The sequence below is a fragment of the Lepisma saccharinum genome, chromosome 19 (genome assembly GCF_977018435.1).
Source record: "Lepisma saccharinum chromosome 19, izLepSacc3.1, whole genome shotgun sequence".
NCBI lineage: Eukaryota > Metazoa > Arthropoda > Insecta > Zygentoma > Lepismatidae > Lepisma > Lepisma saccharinum.
Window position 1 is genome coordinate 52,481,686 of NC_139247.1, and position 26,855 is coordinate 52,508,540.

General features: G+C 39.9%; 1 protein-coding gene across 2 annotated transcripts in view; it reads left to right on the forward strand.

Annotated features, from left to right (window-relative positions):
* Positions 1 to 585: 585 nt before the first annotated feature.
* Positions 586 to 26,855, forward strand: part of LOC146002867 (acetylcholine receptor subunit alpha-L1-like) — a 361,057-nt gene continuing 334,787 nt past the window's right edge. For both annotated transcript variants that reach the window (XM_083140884.1, XM_083140883.1), the window contains exon 1: positions 586 to 1,180. In XM_083140884.1, the coding sequence (XP_082997010.1) occupies positions 785 to 1,180 (396 nt within the window). In that variant the 5' untranslated portion in view covers positions 586 to 784. The remainder of the gene's footprint in view (positions 1,181 to 26,855) is intronic.

Here is a 26,855-nt window from a genome sequence, read left to right on the forward strand (position 1 = left end):
AGGTTCATATACACAGTATCAGAAACAGAAAAATGTATATTCACATATTTTTTATTTGCTTTAATCAAGCTGCTCAAATATTTTACAGGGCGTTTACCAGAAAAAGCCCTTTTATAAGGAAACACATATCTGTACGTATGGTGGCAAAAAGCAAACAAACAATCTTAAGCGAGTTTTTTTTAAAATAAAAAAAATCGATTTAAATTTAAAGAAATCATCAAAATTATTTTATAAAATAAAAATCATGATTTTTATTCACTCTGATTATGATACACCCTGTATTGCACAGTATAGATTCCGTACTACTTAGAACGGCATAGAAAGGATAGGATCAATAGAATTCGCGTATTACGGAACTATCCGACGCTCTCGCTAGCTCCGTGCTGATCTCCTTGTGTATAACCCACTCGGAAGTCGGGAAAATACGAATTCCCAGTTACGCGGCACGGATGCGCACTGGAGCCGCTTCCCCCTCCGTTCGGCAACAGATGACGGTCGGAGATCCCGGGGCAGAGTCACGTGGTACAGCGAGGCAGAGATCCAAGCTGGGTAGGGCCCCGCCAGCGGGCTTTGTGCGGTGCAAGGGGACGCGGCTACATACAGTCCTGGTTCGCATAGCAGCAGTGGGGAGTTATCGACGCGGAGAGTGGAGGAAAACAAAACACGCTCGGATCGCAAAAAAAAAAACATGGGCGAAGGAACTGCATCGGTGGTGATGTACGACGGTGCTAAGGAGAGCGAGTGCTGCGAAACCCCCCTACACACACGGTGCCACGGCTGACACATGCCCAGCATGGGAGACCCGAAACTATCAAGCGACTGGCAATCGGGGTTCGATCGGCGACCCCCCGAAGAGACAATCTGCCGGGGATGCGATCTGGAAAGGCAGAGATGTCCCTGGTTCGAATCTCGTTCTTCGAGCCTGCCTCACGTCTTTTCGTCCTATGGTCTTTCAACCGCCCCCAGGTCAATTTGCCCCTCGGTACTCAACCGGACGCCCTTTTGGTTGTTCGCCCTTCTGCTCGCGTCCCTTCTGTGTCCCTCTCAAGGGAATCCGGACGCCAAGAGACTATACGACGATTTGCTCAGCAACTACAATAGACTGATCAGACCCGTGTTTCAGAACAATGATACGGTGTTGGTGAAACTAGGTTTGCGTCTTTCGCAGCTCATCGATCTGGTAAGTACTGCGAAAACAATTCTATTTTTATCAGTTTCCTGTAGTAATGCATGCGGTTCTTGTGTCCGTGTACAGGGTGAATCTAAAGTAATTTCTCAGGGTAATACTCCCACTTGTACCCGTCTTGTTTTTCACGGTGTAATATACTTCCACACTCGACATCGATTTTACAATTCCAAAATATATCATTAAAGATATATAAGCACTTAGAATATAGACAATTAGGCATAAAATAAGTGACACACAGCTCGGAAAAGTCCAAACGAAAACACTAGAATATAGTCGCTTAGAAAGGTTCTAGAACGTTAAATATATTCAGAAAAAAAATAGTAAAACCAGTAATAAAATATATTGATAATGTATACATTGAATTCTATCGTCAAAAGAGGTATTTTTTTTCGGTGTGACACATGCATTTTTTCAACTAAGTACAAAGGAGATAATCGCACATGGAAAGATATCGTAGACAGAAAATAATATGTAGGCGTGGAAAAATCCATGACATAAAATCCTACCTTTTTCTACCCGAGGAATGGCAAGAGGATGGTTATATTTTCTTTGTATAAGCATTATTATTATATTTGTATTGCTCTTGTGCTTATTGCAAACAAATATGGACCTAGAATCCATAATGCCTAAATATGTATTAGGCGTGAAAGAATTTATTTTGTTTGTGCAGTCAATTTTGACTTTGATAATGACGCAAGTACAAGGCTTAAAATGTTTGGTCATTTGGTTGTTTATCAATGCATTGTTTTGCTCCACATCTTTTCATATAGCACAATACATATACAATTTGAAAATGTAAATAGCAGGGAATATAATAGTAATATTTCATCGGAACGCCACACTGGTTCTTTAATTTTCAATCTGACATCCTAGTCAGAAATTACTGGCAATAATATTAGATCATTACTCTTTCTAACCAATCATTGTTGACTAATTTATTCTCACAATATACGAGTACCTTCATTTGTCATTGCCTTTTGCATATCTGCCATCAGTGGTGATGTGAATAAGAATATTATATATTTTTTGTCCAATACAGCACAAGGAAGTTACAATCAAATTTGAGATACAAGTTTGAATTAAGGATATTATTTACTTGTACCAGTTTTTTCATCTATCTTGTGTTTCCTATACATCGTACAGTTATGACCTAAAGTGGATTGTACAGTTCACGGTGAAAGCAGTTGTCTCATTGGCATAATTATTTTCTTTCTCTTTTATGAGTTTATAAGAAACCTAATTGTCCTCTTGCTGGAGCAGTTGTTATCCTCAGCTTTGTTGGTACTTTTGTTTCTATTCTTGAACCTTGCATTACGCAAACAAAAGCATATATGGATGATGAACAATTTGCCTATTATTATCTTTGTTAATGGCGCTAATAAGCTTTGTAAACAAAGCCTAAATTATTCAAGATATTCCCTTAAGAGTCCCTGTTGTACTGATTTTATACCCTTCTTGTTATTGTTTTGCAAAACCATTGGAAAATTGTGTCTCCTGAATGACTTAAAATGTCCCTTCCTTCACGACCTTCTCGATTGTAGGTGGCGGAGATATCCATAAGGGACTACGTGATTTTAGTGCACGTTTTGAGGAAATAAAAGCATTAGCGGTGCCAGTTTATTTTGTGAGGAACCATTTCAGCACCCACTCTGTTGAAAGATTTCTCTAGTCCAAAACCTTATTGATAATGAAGCCTCTGTCTGTCTGTCTATGACACACTTGACAATTTTTACATCTGTTTAGCGTAGAATTTAGCTTATTCAAGTCCACGAGTTAAATGATCTCTACATTTCAACCACTTCAACTAGTGTCCCAGAACGTTTAGAGAGTCCATCTTTGTACTAGACAAAGAAAACATGTTTTTGACTATGAATTGCGAAGTACCGTAAACCAATGTAAATGACAAATCAATTTTTGTGCCAGAAATCCTTTCCTAAAGAAATAATGTTGTGAAATCTGTTCTTCACTGAAGTTCTTGAATATTATTTTTTAAAAACGAAAGAAAGCAACAAGATAAAAATCAGAAATTTTATTGTGTGCATTTTGAAGAATAAACTTCCATATAATAAACGATTCTCAGCACAGATAATGCATTAAATTTGGAAAACTAGAAATTTAACTAGCACCCCTCCCCCATCAAATTTCCTGGACAATTCATTTCCTTAAGTCTAGAAATTTCAAATAAGCAACATCAATAAATATTTTGTCAGCTCCATCATAAAATGCGGGAAATATTAATTTAATTTTGTTCTCCTAGCCTATATTTACTTCTCACGTATATGTATGACACACCTTTTGCGCTTTCTGCGACATCTACGAATAAACAACAGCCCCAATTTACGTTCATATGATATTGAATTGTGCAATAGGTTTGTTTAAAATTTAATGTAAAATTTGTTCCCTAACAGAACTAGAAGTAACAATGTTTCGTTTGAAAGTGCCACAAAAACAAATGCAAAGTTGCAAAAAAGGAGAATTTTATTGCCAGTTATTTTTATATACACTATGCAGGAGTGTCCAAATCATTAACCCACAACATGGCTTGTCAAATGTCTTCCTCCTTGTTACTGTCACGTACCTATAAGACTTTGTGAGCACTAGCGTAAGTAATACCGTATGGTATAATTGTGTTAAATACCAGCTACATCGTCATCTGTATTCTGTTCGTTTTGTTCTCTCTGTTTATTATAAATATTTATAATAGGCATGGATGCCTACAACATTTTACAAGCGGGAGGAGGCAAAAAACCCACACGCAAGCGCAGTCGCGAACACACACATACCTTGGTGCACGTATGCATATAATGCTTCTTGTACGACTGAACTGTTATTTCCTGAGATTGCATAACTAGATATAAGTAAACGGATTATAACTTTATATATTAGGAAACAACTATTTTACTACAAAATTAAACAATGTGGCAAATGTACACATTACACAAAAACTTGGAGGTGTATTTTCTGGTACCAACAATGGTTTCGGCAGCAACATATTGTTGACAACATGTTTGCGACGTCAGGGGTTGATTTCGTAAGATTTTGGACTAGCAGTGAGCATAACAGAGTTAGCATGTGTTGCTTACAAAGATTTGCTTCAAGAACACACTAGCAGAATTAAGAAATGCACGAGATATCCAAGAAGTGGCACAGTGAAACAAAAAGTTCTTACGGTAACATAGACATGAAATAAAGGATTAGATCGAAAATTACATTACAAGAAATCAATTTGTGTCAATGTTGCATGAATAATTAGACATTTATTAAAATGTGGATTGTAAAAAGAACTTCTGACAGTGCTTCATCCTACAAAATGTAAACAATTTCAAGAATCCAGGGAGAAGGGGCAATTGCACCCCTTGCCCCACCCTGTGGGCGTCCATGTCAAAATATACTGCATCTGTAATTTTAACATTCTTATCAACAATAACGCAGAAAAGCTCAGGCTTTCGCGTTGAAATGCAGACAGCCAAGAGCGAAGTAAATCATTATTGTAAGTGTATATTCCCGTTCCAAGGACATTCAATAAACTTATGACACATTGCGTGATACAGCTCTATCCACCCATTCAAGACAGTCGCGATAACGTCGCAATGTCGAGAGAAGCACAATCAGTCGCTTTAAAACTCGAACAGTTACATTTCAGAGTTTTAAAGTGGTTTGTAAATTAATTGCAGCATCTATTTTGTAATTTCTGTGAAAATAAAGTGTCGTTTAACCAAAGGTTCCTGGTGCAATAACAGTCCAGCTAGTAAACATTAGGCGAACAAACAACGAAGTTCCAAGCAGGGGCATCTGTTCCTAACAAAAACAACAACTTCGTATCTAAGGTCCAAGTTCAACACTGACTTGTGCCGTACCCTCACTACTGCTGACATCCCTCTTCACATGAGGAGAGTTACGTTTCAGCGCATGAAAAATTTTGATAATCCGTAGGTTTTTTTACGCAAGATAAAGCACATTTTGTATTTGAATTTCGCATTTCAAAAATGGCATGTGAGCCTAATGCATTTTACTTAACTAGGTTAGCCGCTAGATTAAGGAAAATGATCATTTTACAATATATTGTAAGTCCATATTTAATACTATATTTTGATTAAAATAACTAAATATCTAATTACACATCTAACACTTTTTAGTGTATGTAAATCCGTTTCCTGCTAATGATCTCTAAATTGAAGTTTTGTGCATCATAAAATACATATGTTTTTGTTAATACGTTAATCACAGTGAACTATATTATAGGCGTTAATGCTATCATAGTCTTTCTATTACGGTAATTGGATGACACCGTAAATTGACGGTCTTAGACCGTTATTCCTCCAGTTATCTTTTCACATTTTACTTGGAGACAAGCCTGGAGCATGGTGCTGATCACGAACTTACAGAAAATACTAGATCCAGAACCTCAGTAAAATAGTGACAACTGCGCGACCTTATTGAAAGAATGAAGCTTGAAGAGGCGACATGTTAAAGGGTAAATATTTACTTGGAACTCCTGAGAAATTGAACTGAATTAAAGAATTCAAGAAGTCTCGTGATACCAGTGTAGCTATCGCAGAGCGAAAATGACTGAAGCAATGTACTGATCACACCACCTGAATCTACAGCCAAAGCGTATGACACATTCATTTTTACATATGTACCGAAATAATTCCAATCTGGCATTCTGCCATTTATATCATATGCATATAGTGAATACAAACTGTTATCAGAAATGGACTTTCTTTGCTTTCAACAATGAGTGTCAACAATCGATATGTCCTTCCCAGAAGCGCCTTATTAATAACCGTATCAATCAGTTCCCAGCTGCTTCGTACTGATGGGCATATGGGCTAGCCCATTAACTACGTAGTACGTAGCGGTAAATGGGCCCTACATCATTGTATTGAACACGCGGCACACTGCTGTGGTGGTTTCAGTTACGAGATATTATCCTGTGATATCCTCAACCCGTTCATCCGCATTGTACGTTTGGTTGTATACCCTTCAGGATGTGTCAATGAACGCGTTATTTCATTTGTTGCTGGCGTGCGCTGTTGTTATCTGCAGGATATTTCCCTATGTTTTTTCTTCTTTGTGCAATGAAGAGTAATATTTATGCATAACGTTATCGGAAGATAACGTAGAAACAAAAATAAATTATAGGTGTAAATGCAAGTACACTTAGGATAGTAAATTAAGAACAAAATCTGTTCATGTCCAATAATATAGGGGAATGCTGAATTTTGGTAGAAATGTTGGATCACTTAAGTGTATTCCAGCAAAAGTCCATACTTACACTCTTCTCCCTTATCCAGGCAAAATTGACGCCAAATGAATTTTGCTCTGTCTCCAAAACTAAGCAGGGTAGACCGTTGGAATTTTTCCTTGATTACTTATACAACTAAAAAGTTCAATTTTATAACCTTACTATATTTTGACTTCGAGTAGTACTCATTCTCCGGAAAGCCGTCAGTATACAAGCCCAAACACCTTGAAAACAGTTTGGTGATGGCACATTTATAGGCTGGATAGTAAAACGTACCAACCGATTCACTAGCTTGAAACTACACTAAGCTAAGCTCATTGGTACAGCAGGCCTTTGCGGACCAGGGCCCATCGGATTTACGATTTTTTTGACACACTACTATCCATAGGAACTCCTCTCTCATGTGTAAATGTGTTTGGAATCATTTTGAAGTTAGCCTTAATATCACTGATCTCTTGACGTCTGGAAACTATTTTTACCATTCCTTAAAACCATTTTGTTTCCAAGAATTTACTTCAACCATTCACTCACTACATTACCAGTGTTTTATTTGTATAAGCGTACCAGTTACTTCATTTATCATCATGTATGCTAGGTCAAATCCCACAAAGAACGTTGAATGTTCAATATTTATTTGCGTTCACTTTCAAAGATTCGGGATTTGAGTCCAAGGTCTTTTTCACTCAATTATTGTTCATAATTACTGTCACTATTAACCTAAAAATATAGAAAAGCAACATTTAGAAACGGAATTTATACAAACAAATGACAATATGATAAATTCTAGGATTTTTCCGCAATAGAAAGTGATATATATCATAAAATACATATATTATTATATATGGTGAATTAGCAGTTATGGCCAATGTACATACAGCAACTATTATGCACCTTTTTTATGTGTCTTATGGATGATTTAAGTTTTAATAATGTAATCCACCTTGTTACAAGTTTCAATACATTTAATTATGAAGTTCTAATCTTGAGATGTTTATTTCTGTTTATGTCATAAATATTAGGACATAACAAAATGGCGACGAGGATTAAAGAAGATAAATAATTACTACTGTAAGTAGAATTATAGTAATTAAGTCCAAGTGAGCCAGTATGGAAAAACACATAAGTTTTATAACTACATTTGAGGCTTATGACCCAAGCCAGGATATAAATTCGTATATTAAAAGATTCAAGGCTTTTATTGAGGCTAACGATATACAAGAAAGGAAACGAGTGTTTACTCTTATTTCTGTAATCGGTAGTTTACCATATCAAGAGCTGGAACACAGATTAAGTCCAAATGATCCACAAGATTGCACCTTGGATGAAGTCTTTGATACATTGCGAAAAATATATGCACCACAGGTTGATAAATGGATTCAACGATTCGCTTTTATGCAAATAAAGCAAGAGCAAGGTGAGACAGCTAAATCGTTTAAAAGTTGCTGCAATAACTTGTGAGTTTACAACAGATGAATTAGACGCTCGTCTTAGAGAAAAACTCGTGTTCGGACTACTCGATAGTATAGTAAAAGACAGATTATTGTCAGACATGCCCAGCACATTCGAAAAGGTTTATGATGTAGTACTTCAACATGAGATAATACGCACAAATAAAAATAAAGTTAACCAAAATGCATTTTTGGTAGGTGGAAATAAACAAATACAAGGCTCACGTAGATTCAGTACAAGCAATTCGTTTCCTAAAGCTCATTTTTCAAAGAATCAACAAGATACAAGAGAATCAAGATTCGGAACAAATAATGCATACAAAGGCATGCCACAATCTAAACCCCATACTGCATTTAGCCAAAAATTTGTATCACGGCAAAATCAGGCAAATTATATAAAATGTAAGCGCTGTGCAAGGTTAGGTTGTACATTCAAAGAGAACTGTCCTGCATTGAATGCTATTTGCAGTTTCTGTTTCGAAAGAAATAAACAATGGAACGGACCTGCAGTCAATTTATCTATGTATAAGGGAAATTGTGAAATGAGAAATAGTAATTTAGATACCAAAGCTAATGGTTATGGAGAATGCAATTATTAACATAGCTTATTCTCTATGCAAGAAGATAGTACGTATACTTTCTTACTACAAAAACGCAACAAATATACAATAAGAAAGCAAACGAATCTATTTCTAATTTGCAACACGGATCTGATCAGATTTCATTGCGAAATGAACGTTTACCTTTGTACATTGATATTATAATACAAGACCAATCGTTAGAAGCTATTGTCGATTCTGGTAGTTTTGCTAATTTCATTTCCAAAGATTTGTTAACTAATCTTATAGGCAACTTCACACTGAGTCCGTTATTAAATTCATATACGTCGATATCAGGTGAAAGATTGTGTTTATTAGGCCAATTAAGCTTACAAATTTACTATCGTGGCAAAATGTACATTATGCCTTTTGTTGTTGGCGATACGATTAATACAAATATATTAATTGGTAGAGCTGGAATGAACATATTGTTTGGTGATTGGCGCAGCAAACTTCTAAATGAGTTTCCTGAAACTGATTACATTCAAAATGAAGATTCCACACATGCTTGCTTAGGTCTGGAATCAAAAGATTCGCTACCAGATGCTTGTTCGAAAATTCAGCGTTCAGGCATAATGGATACAGAAGATTGATGAAGTGGGTGAATGTTCACGAACATCAAATGTGCAAGGGAAAAATAGCAAAGTCATGATTCTGAACAAACATAAGGCCGACGTACATAATTCAAGTAATATGAAACAAATGAACATTAAAGACTGTCGTTCACAATTGTTGATATCTTTTGCAGAATTGTTTAATGAGGATATTAGTACACCCATTAAAGATTTCAAGATATCGATACCTTTACAGAAGAATGCTAGGCCTGTGTTCAGGAAAGCGTACAGAATAACATATTCATTACGAGATCAAATGAAGCAAGAAATAGATAATATGGGTAAGCAGAATATTATAGCTCCCATAGAACATTCAGAATGGGCTACTCCTATTGTGCCAGTTAAGAAATCAAATGATTCTATACGTATCTGTGTAGATTACTCGAAAACGGTCAATTTTCAAACCGATGGTTTTGTGTATCCTCTACCAGATTTTCCTGATATTTTACAAAAAGTTAAAATAGGAAAGTACTACACCAGGCTTGATTTACGTTCAGCATTTTTACAAGTTAGTTTGCATCCAGACTCACAAAACATATTGTGTTTAAATTATGATTCTCACTTGTACAGAATGCAACGTTTACAATTTGGTACAAATGTTTCGTCTCAGCTTTTCCAACAGGTAATTGATTCAATTTTAACAGGATTGGAAAGAGTTGCAGCATTTATTGATGATGTTAACATTTCTGGAGATAGTCTACAAGAATGTTTCCTAGGAACAAAACAAGTTATGGAACGATTTAAAGGTTATAATGTTAAAGTCAATTTAAGTAAATCTGAATTCCTAGTGCAAAAAGTGATTTACTTACGAAGACGTTTTACGGCAAATGGAATCACACCAACTGAAAAGCATGTGCGTGCTATTTTAGAAAGTCCAGAGCCAAAGGATAAGGTTCAACTAGAAAGTTCTTTAGGGATGGTTGCATTTCAAATCAGTTTTCTACACAACTTGTCATCTACAATACCACACCTATATCGACTTCTGAGGAAAGGCGAAAAATGGTTGTGGTCTAATCAATGTGTATCGGAATTTAAGGCTGTTAAAGATAAGATTGTTCAGACACCTGCTATAATTCGTTTCGATCCTTCAAATGAAATAACACTGTTCTGCAAAATTCAACTTTTTGTCGCTCCCATGAACCAAAATAGGTGATTCTTATAGATTTCGAGCTCCTGAGTTCGAATCCGCAACCCGTTTTTCTCCAGGACGTACCAGTTTTGAGGGAGGGGGTGGGGGCTGGTTTCAATGACCACGCATAGGTGCTATTCTCCTCCCATATAAATTTGCCTGCTATCATCAGAATTTCAATATAAAACAAGCAGATACAACTACATAAAGAGTAAAAGTTCAACATTTACATGTAAATTGGTGTTCCTACTCCTCTTGTAATTTGTACAGGGTGTCTCGCGTGTCGCATTCCAACAGAAGTCTGCCAACATATTCACACTCCAGTTCCCACTGTAGCGCCTCTTCATGGTAGCTATTTGTTGATGAAACCTTTCACCGTATTCGTCGGATACCTCCCCCAAGCTGTACCCTTGAGGGAAGAAGTCCAAGTGTCAATGCAGGAAATGTAACTTGAGGGACATATTACATCCCATGGTACGAAATGAAGTAATTAACCTGCCCACAATGTCTTTGTAATTAGGTGACTTATGATTCCAGAGAAAATTACTGCACACGTCTTGAAAGGCCTCCCAAGCCTCACGTTCCACATCACTCAGCATAGAAGGAAATGTAGAATCCTTCAAAACGTCTCTGATTTTAGGCCCTGTAAAAACTCCTTCTTTCACCTTGGTCTCGCTAAGTTTTGGGAACAGTTTTCTGAGATGAGTAAATGCTTCACCATCCCGCTTCAGGGCCTTGACAAATACATTCATTAGACCTAATTTTATATGGAGAGGTGGTAAGAATACTTTCTCCGAATCCACAAGAGGTTCATTAGCCATGTTCATCTCTCCTGGGACCAGTTGGTTCCTTGGTGGCCATTTTGTGATGGTGTACTGCTCTTTGGCTCGACTGTCCCAATGACACAAGAAACAGCAGTGTTTGGTGTAACCTCTTTGTAAACCGGTGAGGATGGCAATAACCTTAAGGTCAGCACATACACATCACTTAAACTGTTCGTAATTTAATTTCTGTTGTAGGTTCCGCATGTTCTCGTATGTTTCTTTCATATGCACAGCATGAGCAACAGGGATGGCAGGATATTGATTGCCATTGTGTAGTAACATTGCCTTCAGGCTAGTGTGCGACGAATCTACGAACAGTCTATATTATTCAGTGATGTAGTCAAATTTCAGTTGTTCCATAAGCGACGGAATGTCACTGCAAAACACCAAATCACCATCCTTTGTAAAATTAGGAACACCTCTCTTTTTCTGTACATCGATATATTCACATCTCGGTCAAGTAGATTACATTGTTGAAGTCGTGATGCAAGCAACAGGCCTTGGTCTTCGGAAGGTTTAAGTCTCTGATCAGATCATTCAGTTCTTCCTGACTTATCACATGTGGTTCCTTAGTGTCAGACACTGGGGTGTAATTGGGATCTGAATGCGTACTCGAAGATTGTGCAACATCCTGACAAGTCGCAGGTTCTTCGTCGGATGAAACACTGCTCAGTGTGTATGAGTCTGGTGGTACGGGTACAGGGAGAACAACATCATGTGGGACAGGTCTCCTCGCGGAATCCAAGTCAGGATACTGTATTTTATGCTTCGTGCCTTTTGAGAAACCTGTAATATTGGTCAGGTAGAAGTAACAATCTGCAACATGATCCCCGGGCTCGTGCCAAACCATAGGTACGGCGAACGACATCGATTTATGTGTACCTTACAACCATCCTTTTAGAGTACGCTCACACGAGTTACAACTTTGTTTGGGAGCCCAGTTGCGATCCTGGTCGCCAACTTTACACCCAAAGTACAGGTGGTACACTGTCCTTAGGAACGGTGACAATGGCCTACTTTGTCCCTTGAAGACCACTTCCCCACATATGTAGCAGAATGAATCTACAGAATGTTTGCAAGTTCGTGGCATGTTGGTTTAACACAAATGTCAATATTTCACACCGAAATATATTTCCTTAACGGTATACACAGACACAGAGGAACGCGACTCTCTTACACCACGATCACCACGGAAGTAAAATATGTGCTTCACGAGACAACGAGGTGGATGTCTTGGTTCCTTTTTCCAGCCACATCCGGTTTGTCGTCTAGACAAGAGGGTACCAACAAATGACCGCAAGTTGATTACGAATCCTTTTACCTTGAAGGCAGCCAAGGTGACAGTGTAGGAGGAGTGTAACGAAAATAATACGTTGAACTCCAGTGTACACAAATAAGCCTGTCACACATAGTTAAAAATTGTAAGATACCATTCACTTTAGAGCCAGTAACATCGTGAAAATATTTCTTCCAGCAGTAATGTTAAAATGCAAATTATTCACATTTTTGTTTTGACATTTATTTAGAATTCTCAAAAAAATGTGTGTTGTGGGCGAATTCACTGTTTTTTGGGGTGGGTGGGGTGTATTTGGTACTTTTTCCTATTTCAGGGCTGGGGGTTGTGGGGCCAGGGGATAGTAACAATTCTTGGATTGAGATAAAAATACACAATTATGCATTCCAAGCATAAAAAAACACATATTTCATTAAAAAAGTACAATTTTTCGGTAAATTTTTATGGAAAATGCCCCCTAAAAAAAACCTTACGTGCTGGAACTTTTTCAATGCGATATTAGTAATCAGCGACCCGAAATCTATAAGGTACACCCTTTCATCCTCGTGGGAGGATTTTCATGCCGATCAGTGTAATCCTAGAAACAGATAGTTCTTGCTACGGTGTTGGAGGACGATTAGGGCACAAGATAGATGGCGATCATCGAACAGTGGCGTGTTTTTCAGCTACACTTTCACCTGCTCAGAAGAATTACTGTCAGGGAGAAAGAGAGGCATTAGCCATTGTTTCGTCTGTTAAGCATTTTTATTTATATCTGGCAGGTCAAAAATTTACAATATACACTGATTCAACGACTGCGAAATCATTTCTTGATTCGAATACAGCAGTGCCAATGCAACACAATGCACGTTGGCAGAGGTGGAAAATATTCATGGCATCTCTGAATTACGAAATAGTGTATTCTAAGAAGGTTCCAATAGCAGACGCTTTGTCAAGATTACCACTACCTGAAGAATTGTAATCAGATTTGGTTTTGACAGCGTATGCAGATCCAGAACAAAAGTTACAACCATTATGCATATCTGAGATCAAGGAGCATACAACACACGATGAATTGTTGTCTAAAATAATAATTTACGTTAAGAATGGTTGGCCAAGAGGAATTGATCCACAAATCAATGAGGAAGCAGTAGCTTTATGGAAGAAACGTCTGGAACTGTCAACAGAAGATGGATTGTTGATGTGGGGAAATATAATTATATTGCCAGAGACACTGCGATGCAAGTTTCTGACTCAAATTCATGGTCTGCACACTGACGTAGTGACATTAAAACAGCTTTGCAGAGATTTAGTTTGGTGGCATAAAATGACTTCTGACATTGAAAGTTTTTTTGCGAAATGTGATGATTGTCAGACGAATGCAAGAGCTCCAGCAAAAGGACAATTTACATCATGGACACCGACATCACAACCCATGGAACGGGTACATGTCGATCATTTCTATTTCAAGGGTTATTTATTCCTGTTGTGTGTTGATGCTCACACGAAATTTTTGAATGTTTGTCAATGTTCTAATTTATCGGCTCGGGAAGCAATTAGACATTTAAAAAGCCAATTTTACATACTTGGTTCTCCAAAAGAGTTAGTCTCAGATAATGGACAACCCTTTGCAAGTGAACAATTTAAGATGTTCTGCCAAAGGTTGGGCATTGAACTAAAGCATTCCTGCCCATATAAACCTTTGGGAAACGGGTTGGCTGAGAGAACAGTCAATACCTTGAAAAGGTATCTAACCCTCATAGGAGGTTTCCCAAAAGGGGATGTTAGAAAATTGAATACTGAAGTAGAATCATTGCTGCGTACAGTAATACACTGGCATAACAATACTCCATTGCCATCAACTGGAACATCTCCAAGTTTATCAATGTTTTCGTACGACACTGCAAGTAATATAATAATTAAAGATGACACTAAAAATGTCCATTATGGATGTGAGAGCTTTTCAGTTGGAAGTATAGTATATTATTACTGCCCTGAAAGAAAGATATATCGGAAAGGAGAAATTATTGAAAGATGCAGTTTTGTTGTTTATAAAGTAAGAGATGTAGAAAGTGGCAGATGCAGAAATGTACACTATTCATTTTTAAAGATTCTTCATGAAACGGGAGGAGATTCAAATGAGTCAGAAAGACCTAAGGAATATGACGATAGTGCATATCATGCATATTTATATCCTCCGATTAAAAATGAAATGCATCAGCAGGAACTAAGTGACAGTGAAGAACACAATGCTCACAGTTCGTCTCCGAAGCAAGAAAGTAGCTCATATTTGAAGGAAGCGAGCAGACTTGGTCCAGGAAGCAGTTCGTCTTCGAGGGGAGCAACTAATCTAGGTCTAGGAACCAGTTCGTCTTCGAAGCAAGGGAATAGTTTTGGTCTAGGACGTAGTTCGAGGGGAAGAAGGAAATCTCAAAGAGTAAAAAGGACAAGAGTGTTTTACCCCTCACAAGTCTGTTTTCTCTGGAAGGGGAGAAGATTGATGTATATTATTATATATGGTGAATTAGCAGTTATGGCCAATGTACATAGCCTGTGCATATCAACGATTATGCACCTTGTTTATGTGTCTCATGGATGATTTAAGTTTTAATAATGTAATCCACCTTGTTACAAGTTTGAATACATTTAATTATGAAGTTCCAATCTTGAGATGTTTATTTCTGTTTATATCATAAATATTAGGACATAACAGAAAGTCAGTCTACAAATCGTGTTGTATTCGATAATTTTATCTTGTCTCTTCCTTTGATAACCACTGTGTTCCTTCACCGCTGATCTAACACGGGACCCTTTCATTACAAGGCAACAATGCTGTCCTAAGCCATTGAGGAGGCCCCATTTTTTCTTGTATTTCACACCATGTTGCAAATACAAAGCTAGATTAACAAATATACCGCTTTTACCCACTAATACCAGGCTGTCTCAGAAGTCCTGCACCATACAAGGGCGAAAATGAAACACAGAATATCAGAAACAAAGACAGACTGTATTCAGCAAAGTACAGGCCTCTATGTTCAATTACCTTCGCCCATCTCTGCGACAACAGTTCAATCTGATGGCGATACCAGGTGGCAGGTTTAGAATTGAAAGACTCACGACAGGCAGAATTTACCTCATCATATCAACTGAAGTGCCGACCACACAGGACATGTGAGAGAGAGCGAAACAAACCGTAATCCGATGGTGCAACTTCCAGACTATAGGCGGGATGAGGTAACAACTCAAATCCCTCAAGCTCAGCTAGTATGTTGGTTACTCTTCGAGACCGGTGACTGGGAGCATTGTCATTTTGCAGCAGTAACCTCTTCCTTCTCGTTAATGCCAGGTATTTCCCGTTCAGAATGGCATGCACTCGGCGTAATTGTTCAGAATACAGTTCACCTGTTACAGCACGACCTTCTGGAACAAACTCATAATGGACAATCCCGTCAATATTCCACCACACACTCAGCATGAGCTTTTTCCCAAATCTGTCCTGTTTCACATCGGCGATGGCCTCCTGTCTTCTTTTCACTCACTGTTTACGTGTATCAGGGTTTTCAGAAACACCCACTTCTCGTCTCTTGTCACAAGTCTCCTCCAAAAACGAAGAGCATTCGGGTTTTGTAGCAATGTCTGGCAAATTGCATCTCTGCGCTGGGCCTGCACCTTTGTCAGCTCGTGCAGACTTTGTCGGGGCTGTTTATTGGTGTAATCCATGTCATGCAAGCAACGGTTTACTGTCGATTTGGATGCTCCAACCAGTCTTGCTAACACACGTGTGCTGGATTGTGGTGTAGCATTCACAGCATCCTGCAGAGACTCGTTAATGTCCATCGGAGGTCACATCGTGCGGGGTTTGTCCGCGAGGCGTAGATCACCTGAAGCGAATTTTTTAAACCAACGGGAAGCTGTCGATCGATTTAGCACTTCTTCGTTCTCCACACGACAAATTTCCTCCTCTGCCGCTTTTTCTGTTAGTAGTTTTTTCCATAAAAAACGTAGCACTGCACGAAGTTCAATTTGGTCCTCACTCATCGTGCCCACTTTAACTTCACGGGAACACTCGCTACACATCCAGTGCATGCCTTCACTTGATTACACGAACCTGTTCTCTATGCCTGCCAACAGCCTTTCATCGGTGGCGACACCTACCCTCGCAAACTTCACCTCTTGGAGCTCGGTGTGCTGATGGTGCAGGACTTCTGGGACAGCCTGGTAGATAAAATGGAAACAATATTGCTTCAATTAACCTCTAAGCCATTTCTAATTAGAATTCGGGTCACCCACCATGGTATCTTTTGCAGTCTTGACGAAATATTCAAGCATCTGCATCAAACCCATTAAAACTTTGTGCAAGTTATAGTGTCCATTGCACCAAGATATATATCTTCAAGGACAGAAGCCTTATTATTCCGTACAACTTGTCAACGGTAACCGAATTCATATTTCATTCATAGGGGATACGTTATTCGAGGTGATCCAATATATTGTGCCCTATTAAATAAAATTATCTTTTAAGAGAACTCGAAAGTGAACCCTAACTTTATATTCGTATGTCGTCATACTTTAATCTGCTTTTTCCTCTTCTCCTTTAGTAGCTTCCATTCTTTTTTATTTCTTATTCTTTCGCTACTACAATCACCTTAACGATTCTTGGATAATTTAATGATAAAATCCTTCACTTTAAAAATTGTCTAAACTTTTTCAATTAGTTTTAAACTATTCAATTCTCATTTAACATTTTTCTTTTCTTAATCTTAATTTCGTTTCTTAATTCTATGTAATTTAATTTAATGTAAAAGTTTTATCTCTGTTCCTTCCTATCGTTGATTTCTTCTACTCTCATGTTTTCAACGTAATTGCCTGATGGGGCATTTGATCATTTGCATATTTTAAGATAACTCACATAAACGTGCACGTTATCGTGCATAGTGTAAGATAAGGAAAACGCCATGACGAGAGGGTAAAGATTACTCCAAAGCTGGAGATTGAGATATTTTTACAGCTGTGACTTAGCAAGGATCTTGTTGCCTTTTGAGTTGAATTGTTACTCATTTTATGAGTTATCCTTCTGTATTGATTTCAACACATTGGGTTAATCGTCGTGCTAAGGACGTTGGGACAAACACTGTAATACCTCCATACCTTTACCATGGTTCTAATCTGGATCTCTGCCATCGTAGCACCTTACATTAGTCACTTCGCCACCGAGGCTAGCTCGTTTTATAAGTTGCTGTATCAATTTTCGTATTCTCTCATATTTATATGATATTTCCCTATTTCTGTCGTTCCCTCTGTTTTTCTCTCTCGCTCACTTTCTCAATCTTTTCTCATTCCTTAGCTCTCTCTTTCTCTCATTTTAATTTCTTTCTTCAGCGATCTCTCATTTCTTCCCTTAGCGCACTATCTGTCTTCATTTCTTTCCACAGCGCGCACTTTCTGATTTCTTTCCTTTGCGCATTCTCTCTATTTCATTTCTTTCTTTAGCGCATTCTCTCTCTTTCATTTATTTACATAGCGCTCACTCATTTCTTTTCTTAGCACATTTTCGTTGTCTTCAGTTCTTTCCTCAACCCTCTCTTTGTCTTCCTTTATTTTATTAGCTCGCACTCTCTGATATCTTTCCCTCTCTCTCATTCTTTCCTTAGAACAATCTCTAATTTCAATCTCTAGCGCTCAATCTCTAATATCTTTCTTTAGCGCGCAATCCCTTCTCATTTCCCTGCTTCCTTGTTGCCTCTGCATATTTTTGGAAAGATCTACAACAAGATGCTACCTCGTGTTCTACATACAGCAGCTATAAAAGAGCATTAATAAAAGTACTTTTTTATGAGCACGGATAAAGTCTCGACATATTCATCATCCTCGAGTTGAGACCAAAACAAAATACGTGATCAGGTATGCATTAGGAAGGAATAACTTTCATCTGAATGATTGAGTGATTTTCCTATCTATAACATGTATTTGAAAACTTATATCCGTCAGGGTAGAATTGAATTTTCATGTTTTGAAGGTTAAGTTGGAGAGCAGACGGACAACTTCTAATTCTAATCCTAATTGTAGGGCAAAAAAAATCTTATAGGTCGGTTTTAAGCTTTGGTGGGATTACAAGCCGACACGTTTAAACCACTACGCTAAGCAATTTACCTTATTTTACATGACTTGTGCATATTGCAGCATAGGGATAGCACTCCACACATTTACGATCTTGGACATTGTGGAGGTGATGTGATCAGCACCTCGTTCCGGCCACCTTTACCTCAACCCCCGCACCCCAGGGTTGCCCCCCGGTACCCATTTATTGGAGGCTGGATGTGATTCCTAGAGCCAACTTATATAGGGGTATGACCTAGAAAATCCTACCTGCGATAACATACGCCGAGAATCGAACCCGGGTCTGCAGCGTGGCAGTGTTATGCCTCTACCGACTGAAACTATACTGCTCATATATATTGATATGGATTTTCCTATATTCCTCTCTCTTTTTTACTATCACTCGCTCTCCTACTCGCTCGCTCTCTCCCCCTCTCTTTCACTGCCCCTCTTTCTCCTCTCTCTCCCTCGCTCACTTTCTTTCTCTCTTTATGTCTCCTTGTTTCTCTACTCTCCCTCCCTTCCTTTCGTTCTCTCTCCATATCTCCCTTTCTATCTCTCTCTCACTCGCTCTCTCTCCTTCTTTCTCTACTCTTCTTTTTTCGTTCTGTCTCTCTCTTCCTATCTCCATTTTCATCTCTCTCTCCCCCTCTCTCTCGTTCTCCTTATGTCTCCTTCTCTACTCCCCCTTTCTTTCGTTCTCTCTCTTTCTCTCTCTCTATCTTTCTTTCTATCTCTCTCTCACTCGCTCTCCCTCCTTCTTTCTCTACTCTTCCTTTTTCGTTCTGTCTCTCTCTTCCTATCTCCATTTTCATCTCTCTCTCCCCCTCTCTCTCGTTCTCCTTATGTCTCCTTCTCTACTCCCCCTTTCTTTCGTTCTCTCTCTTTCTCTCTCTCTATCTTTCTTTCTATCTCTCTCTCACTCGCTCTCCCTCCTTCTTTCTCTACTCTTCCTTTTTCGTTCTGTCTCTCTCTTCCTATCTCCATTTTCATCTCTCTCTCCCCCTCTCTCTCGTTCTCCTTATGTCTCCTTCTCTACTCCCCCTTTCTTTCGTTCTCTCTCTTTCTCTCTCTCTATCTTTCTTTCTATCTCTCTCTCACTCGCTCTCCCTCCTTCTTTCTCTACTCTTCCTTTTTCGTTCTGTCTCTCTCTTCCTATCTCCATTTTCATCTCTCTCTCTCCACCTCTCTCTCGTTCTCCTTATGTCTCCTTCTTTCTCTACTATCCCTTTCTTTCGTTCTCTCTCTTTCTCTCTCCCTTTCTATCTCTCTCGCTCTCTCTCCTTCTTTCTCTACTATTCCTTTTCTCGTTCTTTCTCTCTCTTCCTATCTCCATTTTCATCTCTCTCTCCCCCTCTCTCTCGTTCTCCTTATGTCTCCTTCTTTCTCTACTCTCCCTTTCTTTCGTTCTCTCTCTTTCTCTCGCTCCCTATCTCCCTTTCTATCTCTCTCTCCTTCTTTCTCTACTATTCATTTTCTCGTTCTGTCTCGCTCTTCCAATCTCCCTTTCATCTCTCTCTCTCTCTCGTTCTATTCCTCTCTCGCTCTTCATCGAGCAACTTCTGCCACGCTTCCCACTCTTACGCCAAACCGTTGGAAAGAATCAATAGCGGCATCTTATCCCCGGGATACGCTGGGGATCTCCAACTAACATCAACATCGTTCTTCCTACAGGAGAAATATTCAGAGCCCTCCGCGGATCATTTTGGTCCCGGCAGAGGAGGAAAAAGGAAGAAGGGAATGATCTCTGAGTGGAAGAGAACTTTCCATCGGTGGTGGAGCATCTTTGTTGCAGGAGGCCGCATTTGCAATGGATGCGGAGGAAGCGAGATATGAACCTGGATCGTAAGAAGAATCCTCTATCTTTTCCGGTGTCGACGTTAAAAAATGTTATACTCTTATTTTTTTATTCTTTTCTCTTTCTTTGCTTCTTCTCTAACAGCACATTGAGTGCCATGGTTAAAGCGCTCGTAAGCTGGTGGCGTATTTCTTCTAGGTTTATATCGGGTTAAATATGTTTGGAGAAAAACTTTTATGCGACAAAGAAGTTAACGTGTACAAATTTTAAATTCGGGTACAGCACGAAACTCAAGCGCTGTCGGCAACCTCCTTGTCGGAGTGGTTAGCACAGCGCACTACGGCGTCAGGAATCCAGGGTTCGAATCCCGGCATGTGTGTTCTTTGTTCGTGTCCCTTCATCACTTTCGTATCATCATCACTCATACTCATCATCGCCAAAATCACCATCAGTTTCCTCAACATCATTACACTCTTAAACACCAAGCTCTTCTTCATATAGCTGCCTTGTAATCTGTTTGAAAACTTCACTGTCTCTGGAATCTAGAAGCAAAGCCGAGCATAACGGTAGAGAAGGGGAGAGAGCGAGTGGGCGAAAAGAAAGGGCTGCAGCCGCGTTTTCCTCTCCATTCACTCACTCCTCACGCGTCCATTGGTCGAGCCCTATTCAGTCACTACTTGCGCAGAGAACTTGTTTTCTGTGTAGTGACTATTTTTTTTTATTTTCTCACTGAAAAAATATAACAGGCAGTTCTGAATGTGTACTGCTTGGTTATACTGCATACAAAATAAATAAAACTGTTTTTCTGGACTTCTGTGGGTGAAAACATGTCTTGATGAGAAACTCTTTATTAAGAAATTTCATATCCTCTACACGTGAATATTTATATTGAGGAGCGATGCGTTTGTCCCAGTCTAAGTCAGGTCTGGTCACCTGTCCTCTTTGTGAAAGTATTCTCGTGTGGACTGCAGAGCTAGTATCGGTACTGTAGGGTTGTTAGTAGGGTGGAAATTAGGGAGTGACCGAGGCAGGAGGCTTCGTTGGTCGCGTTCGTGCAGCGGAAATCATCTCGTTTTCTGGTTCGTGAGTTTGACTGCAGTGTGGCATTGCGATCAGAACAGAAGGCGATTCCGTGAAAAGGAGGTCGCCTTCGTCCGCAGTATTTTTCACCTCAACGCAGTTGACTCCGCCGGTTCTGTTCTGCTGCGTACTGGACTTGAGATGTAGTTTTCGGGCGGGAATTTCGCACAGAATGGAGCACTCGCTGACCACCGCAAATACAATATGCATGGTTTAACAATCTAAAGTCCTTGTGAAAACGTTATTTGCATATATCTTACCAGATGGCAGGCATATCCTTTTCGAGAATTTTATGGGTGACGAACAGAAGGAAAAGGAAGAACAAGCACGAAGAGAAGGAACTGGGAAGGGAAGCACGAACAGATGGAAAGGGAAAAGCAAGCACGAATAGAAGGAACGGGGAAAGCAAGCACGAACAGAAGGAACGGGGGAGGGAAGAACGAACAGAAGGAAAAGGGGAAGCAAGCACGAACAGAAGGAAAAGGGGAAGCAAGCACGAACAGAAGGAAAAGGGGAAGCAAGCACGAAAAGAAGTAAAAGGGGAAGCAAGCACGAAAAGAAGGAAAAGGGGAAGCAAACACGAAAAGAAGGAAAAGGGGAAGCAAGCACGAACAGAAGGAAAAGGTGAGCAAGCACGAACAGAAGGAAAAGGGGAGCAAGCACGAAAAGAAGGAAAAGGGAAAGCAAGCACGAACAGAAGGAAAAGGGGATGGAAGCACGAGGAGATGGAACTGGAAAGGGAAGCACGAACAGAGGGAACTGGGGAGGGAAGCACGAAGAGAAGGAACAGCGGAAGTAAGCACGAAGAGAAAGGACTGGGGAAGCAAGCACGAAGAGAAGGAACTGGGAAGGGAAGCACGAACAGATGGAAAGGGGAAAGCAAGCACGAATAGAAGGAACGGGGAAAGCAAGCACGAACAGAAGGAACGGGGGAGGGAAGAACGAACAGAAGGAAAAGGGGAAGCAAGCACGAACAGAAGGAAAAGGGGAAGCAAGCACGAACAGAAGGAAAAGGGGAGGAAGCACGAAAAGAAGGAAAAGGGGATGGAAGCACGAGGAGATGGAACTGGAAAGGGAAGCACGAACAGAGGGAACTGGGGAGGGAAGCACGAAGAGAAGGAACAGCGGAAGTAAGCACGAAGAGAAAGGACTGGGGAAGCAAGCACGAAGAGAAGGAACTGGGAAGGGAAGCACGAACAGATGGAAAGGGGAAAGCAAGCACGAATAGAAGGAACGGGGAAAGCAAGCACGAACAGAAGGAACGGGGGAGGGAAGAACGAACAGAAGGAAAAGGGGAAGCAAGCACGAACAGAAGGAAAAGGGGAAGCAAGCACGAACAGAAGGAAAAGGGGAGGAAGCACGAAAAGAAGGAAAAGGGGATGGAAGCAGGAGGAGATGGAACTGGAAAGGGAAGCACGAACAGAGGGAACTGGGGAGGGAAGCACGAAGAGAAGGAACAGGGGAAGCAAGCACGAAGAGAAAGGACTGGGGAAGCAAGCACGAAGAGAAGGAACTGGGAAGGGAAGCACGAACAGATGGAAAGGGGAAAGCAAGCACGAATAGAAGGAACGGGGAAAGCAAGCACGAACAGAAGGAACGGGGGAGGGAAGAACGAACAGAAGGAAAAGGGGAAGCAAGCACGAACAGAAGGAAAAGGGGAAGCAAGCACGAACAGAAGGAAAAGGGGAGCAAGCACAAACAAAAGGAAAAGGGGAGCAAGCACGAACAGAAGGAAAAGGGGAGCAAGCACGAAAAGAAGGAAAAGGGGATGGAAGCAGGAGGAGATGGAACTGGAAAGGGAAGCACGAACAGAGGGAACTGGGGAGGGAAGCACGAAGAGAAGGAACAGGGGAAGCAAGCACGAACAGAAGGAACTGGGAAGGGAAGCACGAACAGATGGAAAGGGGAAAGCAAGCACGAACAGACGGAACTGGGGAGAGAAGCACGAAGAGAAGGAACAGGGGAGGGAAGAACGAACAGAAGGAAAAGGGGAAGCAAGTACGAACAAAAGGAAAAGGGGAGCAAGCACGAACAGAAGGAAAAGGGGAGCAAGCACGAAAAGAAGGAAAAGGGAAAGCAACCACGAACAGAAGGAAGAGGGGATTGAAGCACGAAGAGATGTAACTGGAAAGGGAAGCACGAACAGAGGAAACTGGGGAGGCAAGCACGAAGAGAAGGAACAGGGGAAGCAAGCACGAAGAGAAAGGACTGGGGAAGCAAGCACGAAGAGAAAGGACTGGGGAAGCAAGCACGAACAGAAGGAACTGGGAAGGGAAGCACGAACAGATGGAAAGGGGAAAGCAAGCAAGAACAGAAGGAACGGGGAAAGCAAGCACCAACAGAAGGAAAGGGGGAGGGAAGAACGAACAGAAGGAAAAGGGGAAGCAAGCACGAACAGAAGGAAAAGGTGAAGCAAGCACGAACAGAAGGAAAAGGGGAAGCAAGCACAAACAGAAGGAAAAGGGGAATTAAGCACAAACAGAAGGAACTGGGGAGGGAAGCAGGAACAGATGTTACGGGGGAAGCAAGCACGAACAGAAGGAACTGGGGAGGGAAGCACTAACAGATGGAATAGGGGAAGCCAGCATGAGCAGAAGGAACAGGGGAAGTAAGCACAAGGATACTAAAACCGATAATAGATTAAATCAAGTTAAATTGAAAGACTATACCTGCCAATTGGTGGAATATACACTTGTACATACAATTACAATTTTAATTCTGTCTCTAGCAGTTCTCAAAATGTATGTTATATTTGTAATGTGTATCTGCAAATTAATTGCATAACACTTGCATGTCGAACATATATATCCTCCTTTGCTATCCTCAACAATACAGTAGCAGATGTTTTTATCATGCCGAACAATAGTTTGATGATCCACGTCGACAGACCAGAAGATAAACAACCTAGTCACCGAACAATGACAAAGAGCTCTTCATGGCCAACAATGACAAGAAGGATTGTTTGTTTTGAAATTGACGGAATGCGTTAATTAATCACTAAAGCATTGTTTCCGCAAGACTTTAGTCCAGTACACGCGCGAATAGAGCCAGATCAGGCATGTATACCATACATTAGTAATTGTGAACTCTAGGACACATATCCTAACTGTAATTTATAAGTGTACATTGAGAATAAAAGTATAATAGAGAAAGTAAATTTGATTGGATACTTGCACTATACTCTTGGTAATAGCTGTAATTATATCAGATTCGAACCAGGGAACTTAGGTGGCGTATTCGAAAGTCGACAACTAAATGGTATCAGTCACCGAGTCGGCAGAAAGAAGAGGACAAGAAAAATACAGAGACTAGGTACAAATAAGGAAGAGAAATATAGAAGTGAGTCAGAAAGAGATGAGAGAGAATGCAGAAGAAACTGGGACAGAATGTGCAAGAAATATATCGAAATGGTTCAGAAGACAGGAAGTAAGCATGACCAGGAAGAAGATAGGAAGCAAGCACGAACATAAGGAACAGAGGAAGTAAGTACGAACAAATAGAATTGAAGAAGTAAGCAAGAAAAGGTGGTACAGAAGGAGGCAGCACGAATAGAAGAAAAATAGTCAACACGAATATGAGAAACAGAGGGAGTAAGGACGAATAAAAAGGAGAGCGGAAGTAAGCATGCCCAAAAGAAGAGAAGTAAGAATGAAAAGAAGTAACAGTGGAGGCAAGCACGTAAAGAATGAACAGAAGGAAAGGGGGAAGCAAGCACGAGCGAAGATAGTACATTGGAAATAAAATAGAGTGCAGATGGAATAAAATGTAGAAGGGAAGAATAAGTAGGCAATTTTCCTTTGTCCAGTAAGGGGTGACAGTCAAGCGACATATCCTTCGACCCTGGATCACCACTCCCCTTCCAGCCTGTTTACGTAAATACTGTGTACTTCGGAAACAAAGAGAATTCGGAAGAACAGTTGAACAATACGACTGTTGACCTCATTCGATGCTGGGCGTCAGTTCCACCGGAGCATGAATGACGCACAACACTTCGGCAGCTGGCAAAAACGGATACCGGAGCGAGCGAAAAACCTGTATTTCATTTGCCCTCGACAGTGGAATAGCGGGGAACGTCAACCATCGATTAATTTTGCTGAACAACGCCGAGCAATTTGCTTGACAGGTGATCGGACACCGCATTGACAATGGAATTATTATGAAAACATAACAGGTGGGACGTCTATTAATAACAAGATGAAAAAAAAAAGGTCGAGTGCGTGTTGTGTGTTTCCTGGTTGATTATCGGTTCTGATAGGTGTACTGAAGATGACATGTTCGTACATTGCACTGCAGCCAGGTTGAGACTTGTTGTGCTCCCTTGAACATTTTCTCGAATTTCAACTAACATGGTACCAATTTACGCTACAGAACTTGGGTTTAGTTTAGGGCAAGCATGATTTTTCCTTTAATCCACTTCGATATCATCATCATTAATGAAATAGCCACGATTAACTAGTATGTAATTATTAACGTCCCATCATGTAATGTAAAAATTAGGTAAACAAAGAAAAACTGTTTTGGAAAATAAGTTACTGGTAACCCTGTTATGAACCCAATTATAGTAAATATTCTGTTTTCGGTCGTGGTCATTTTGCCAGCTGCCTGCACTGTTGTATTAAGATCAAGTCATTGATTTAAGGACAATGTTGAGAGGGATTTGAAGGAAATTGGTAATGGTGATGAAAAATGTGATTTTTAAGTCACAGGTTAAACTGTGATTGCTACTTAAAAATCACTGTTTCTTTTATCTGTGATTTTCTGTGATTGCTATTTTTGAATGCTGCAATAGCAAATTTGCCCCCGTTCCGTAATTGTGATTCTTTCACGTATTGTGCACCAGTAACTTCCATATCGAGAAAACAGTTGAAAATCGCTGCGTCTGTTTTGTCCGTCAGGAAAATAGTAGTTAACATGATTCACAGAAGATGGAAGCACTGATCTAATAGAAGCACTATTCTCTGTTTGAAATCGTATGGCGCGTGTTCATGTCTGTAACGTGAAATGAAATGAATCATTTTGTGTTAAGGACAAAAAATTAGGTAATCAAGGTAAAAAATGAGCTCTTAATTTTTAATTTCTGATATATTCAAACGGGAACAAGGATGAGATTACAGTTAATGACTGAAATACGGTTGAATAATAGTTGTGATTTATGTCTCCTAGTGCTTATTGCAATTGCACACAGTTCGTAGTCAGAGATCGGTGTGTTAAGGGGTTCCCAAACTTTTTCGTTTAATGACGCCCTTAGTGTTTCAAGATTTTTTTTTCCGGTGTCAGTGATGTGCCGTAGACTATAAGTTTACGTCTACATGCGTTGTTTACACATGATCTACGCGTAGACTACATTGGGCTGTAGTTTACATAGACTACGTAGACAATCTAAAGTGCATTAAAATTAATTTTCAAGGGTTTCATATAATGAAAGTGACATTTTCAATTATATTGGTTCCTAACTAAATGAAAAGAACCCTATTTACAACAAAATTTCTCTTCTCTTCTATCATCAACTATGGAAGAAGATAAATAGTATGCAGAAAACAACAACAGATGGCAGTCG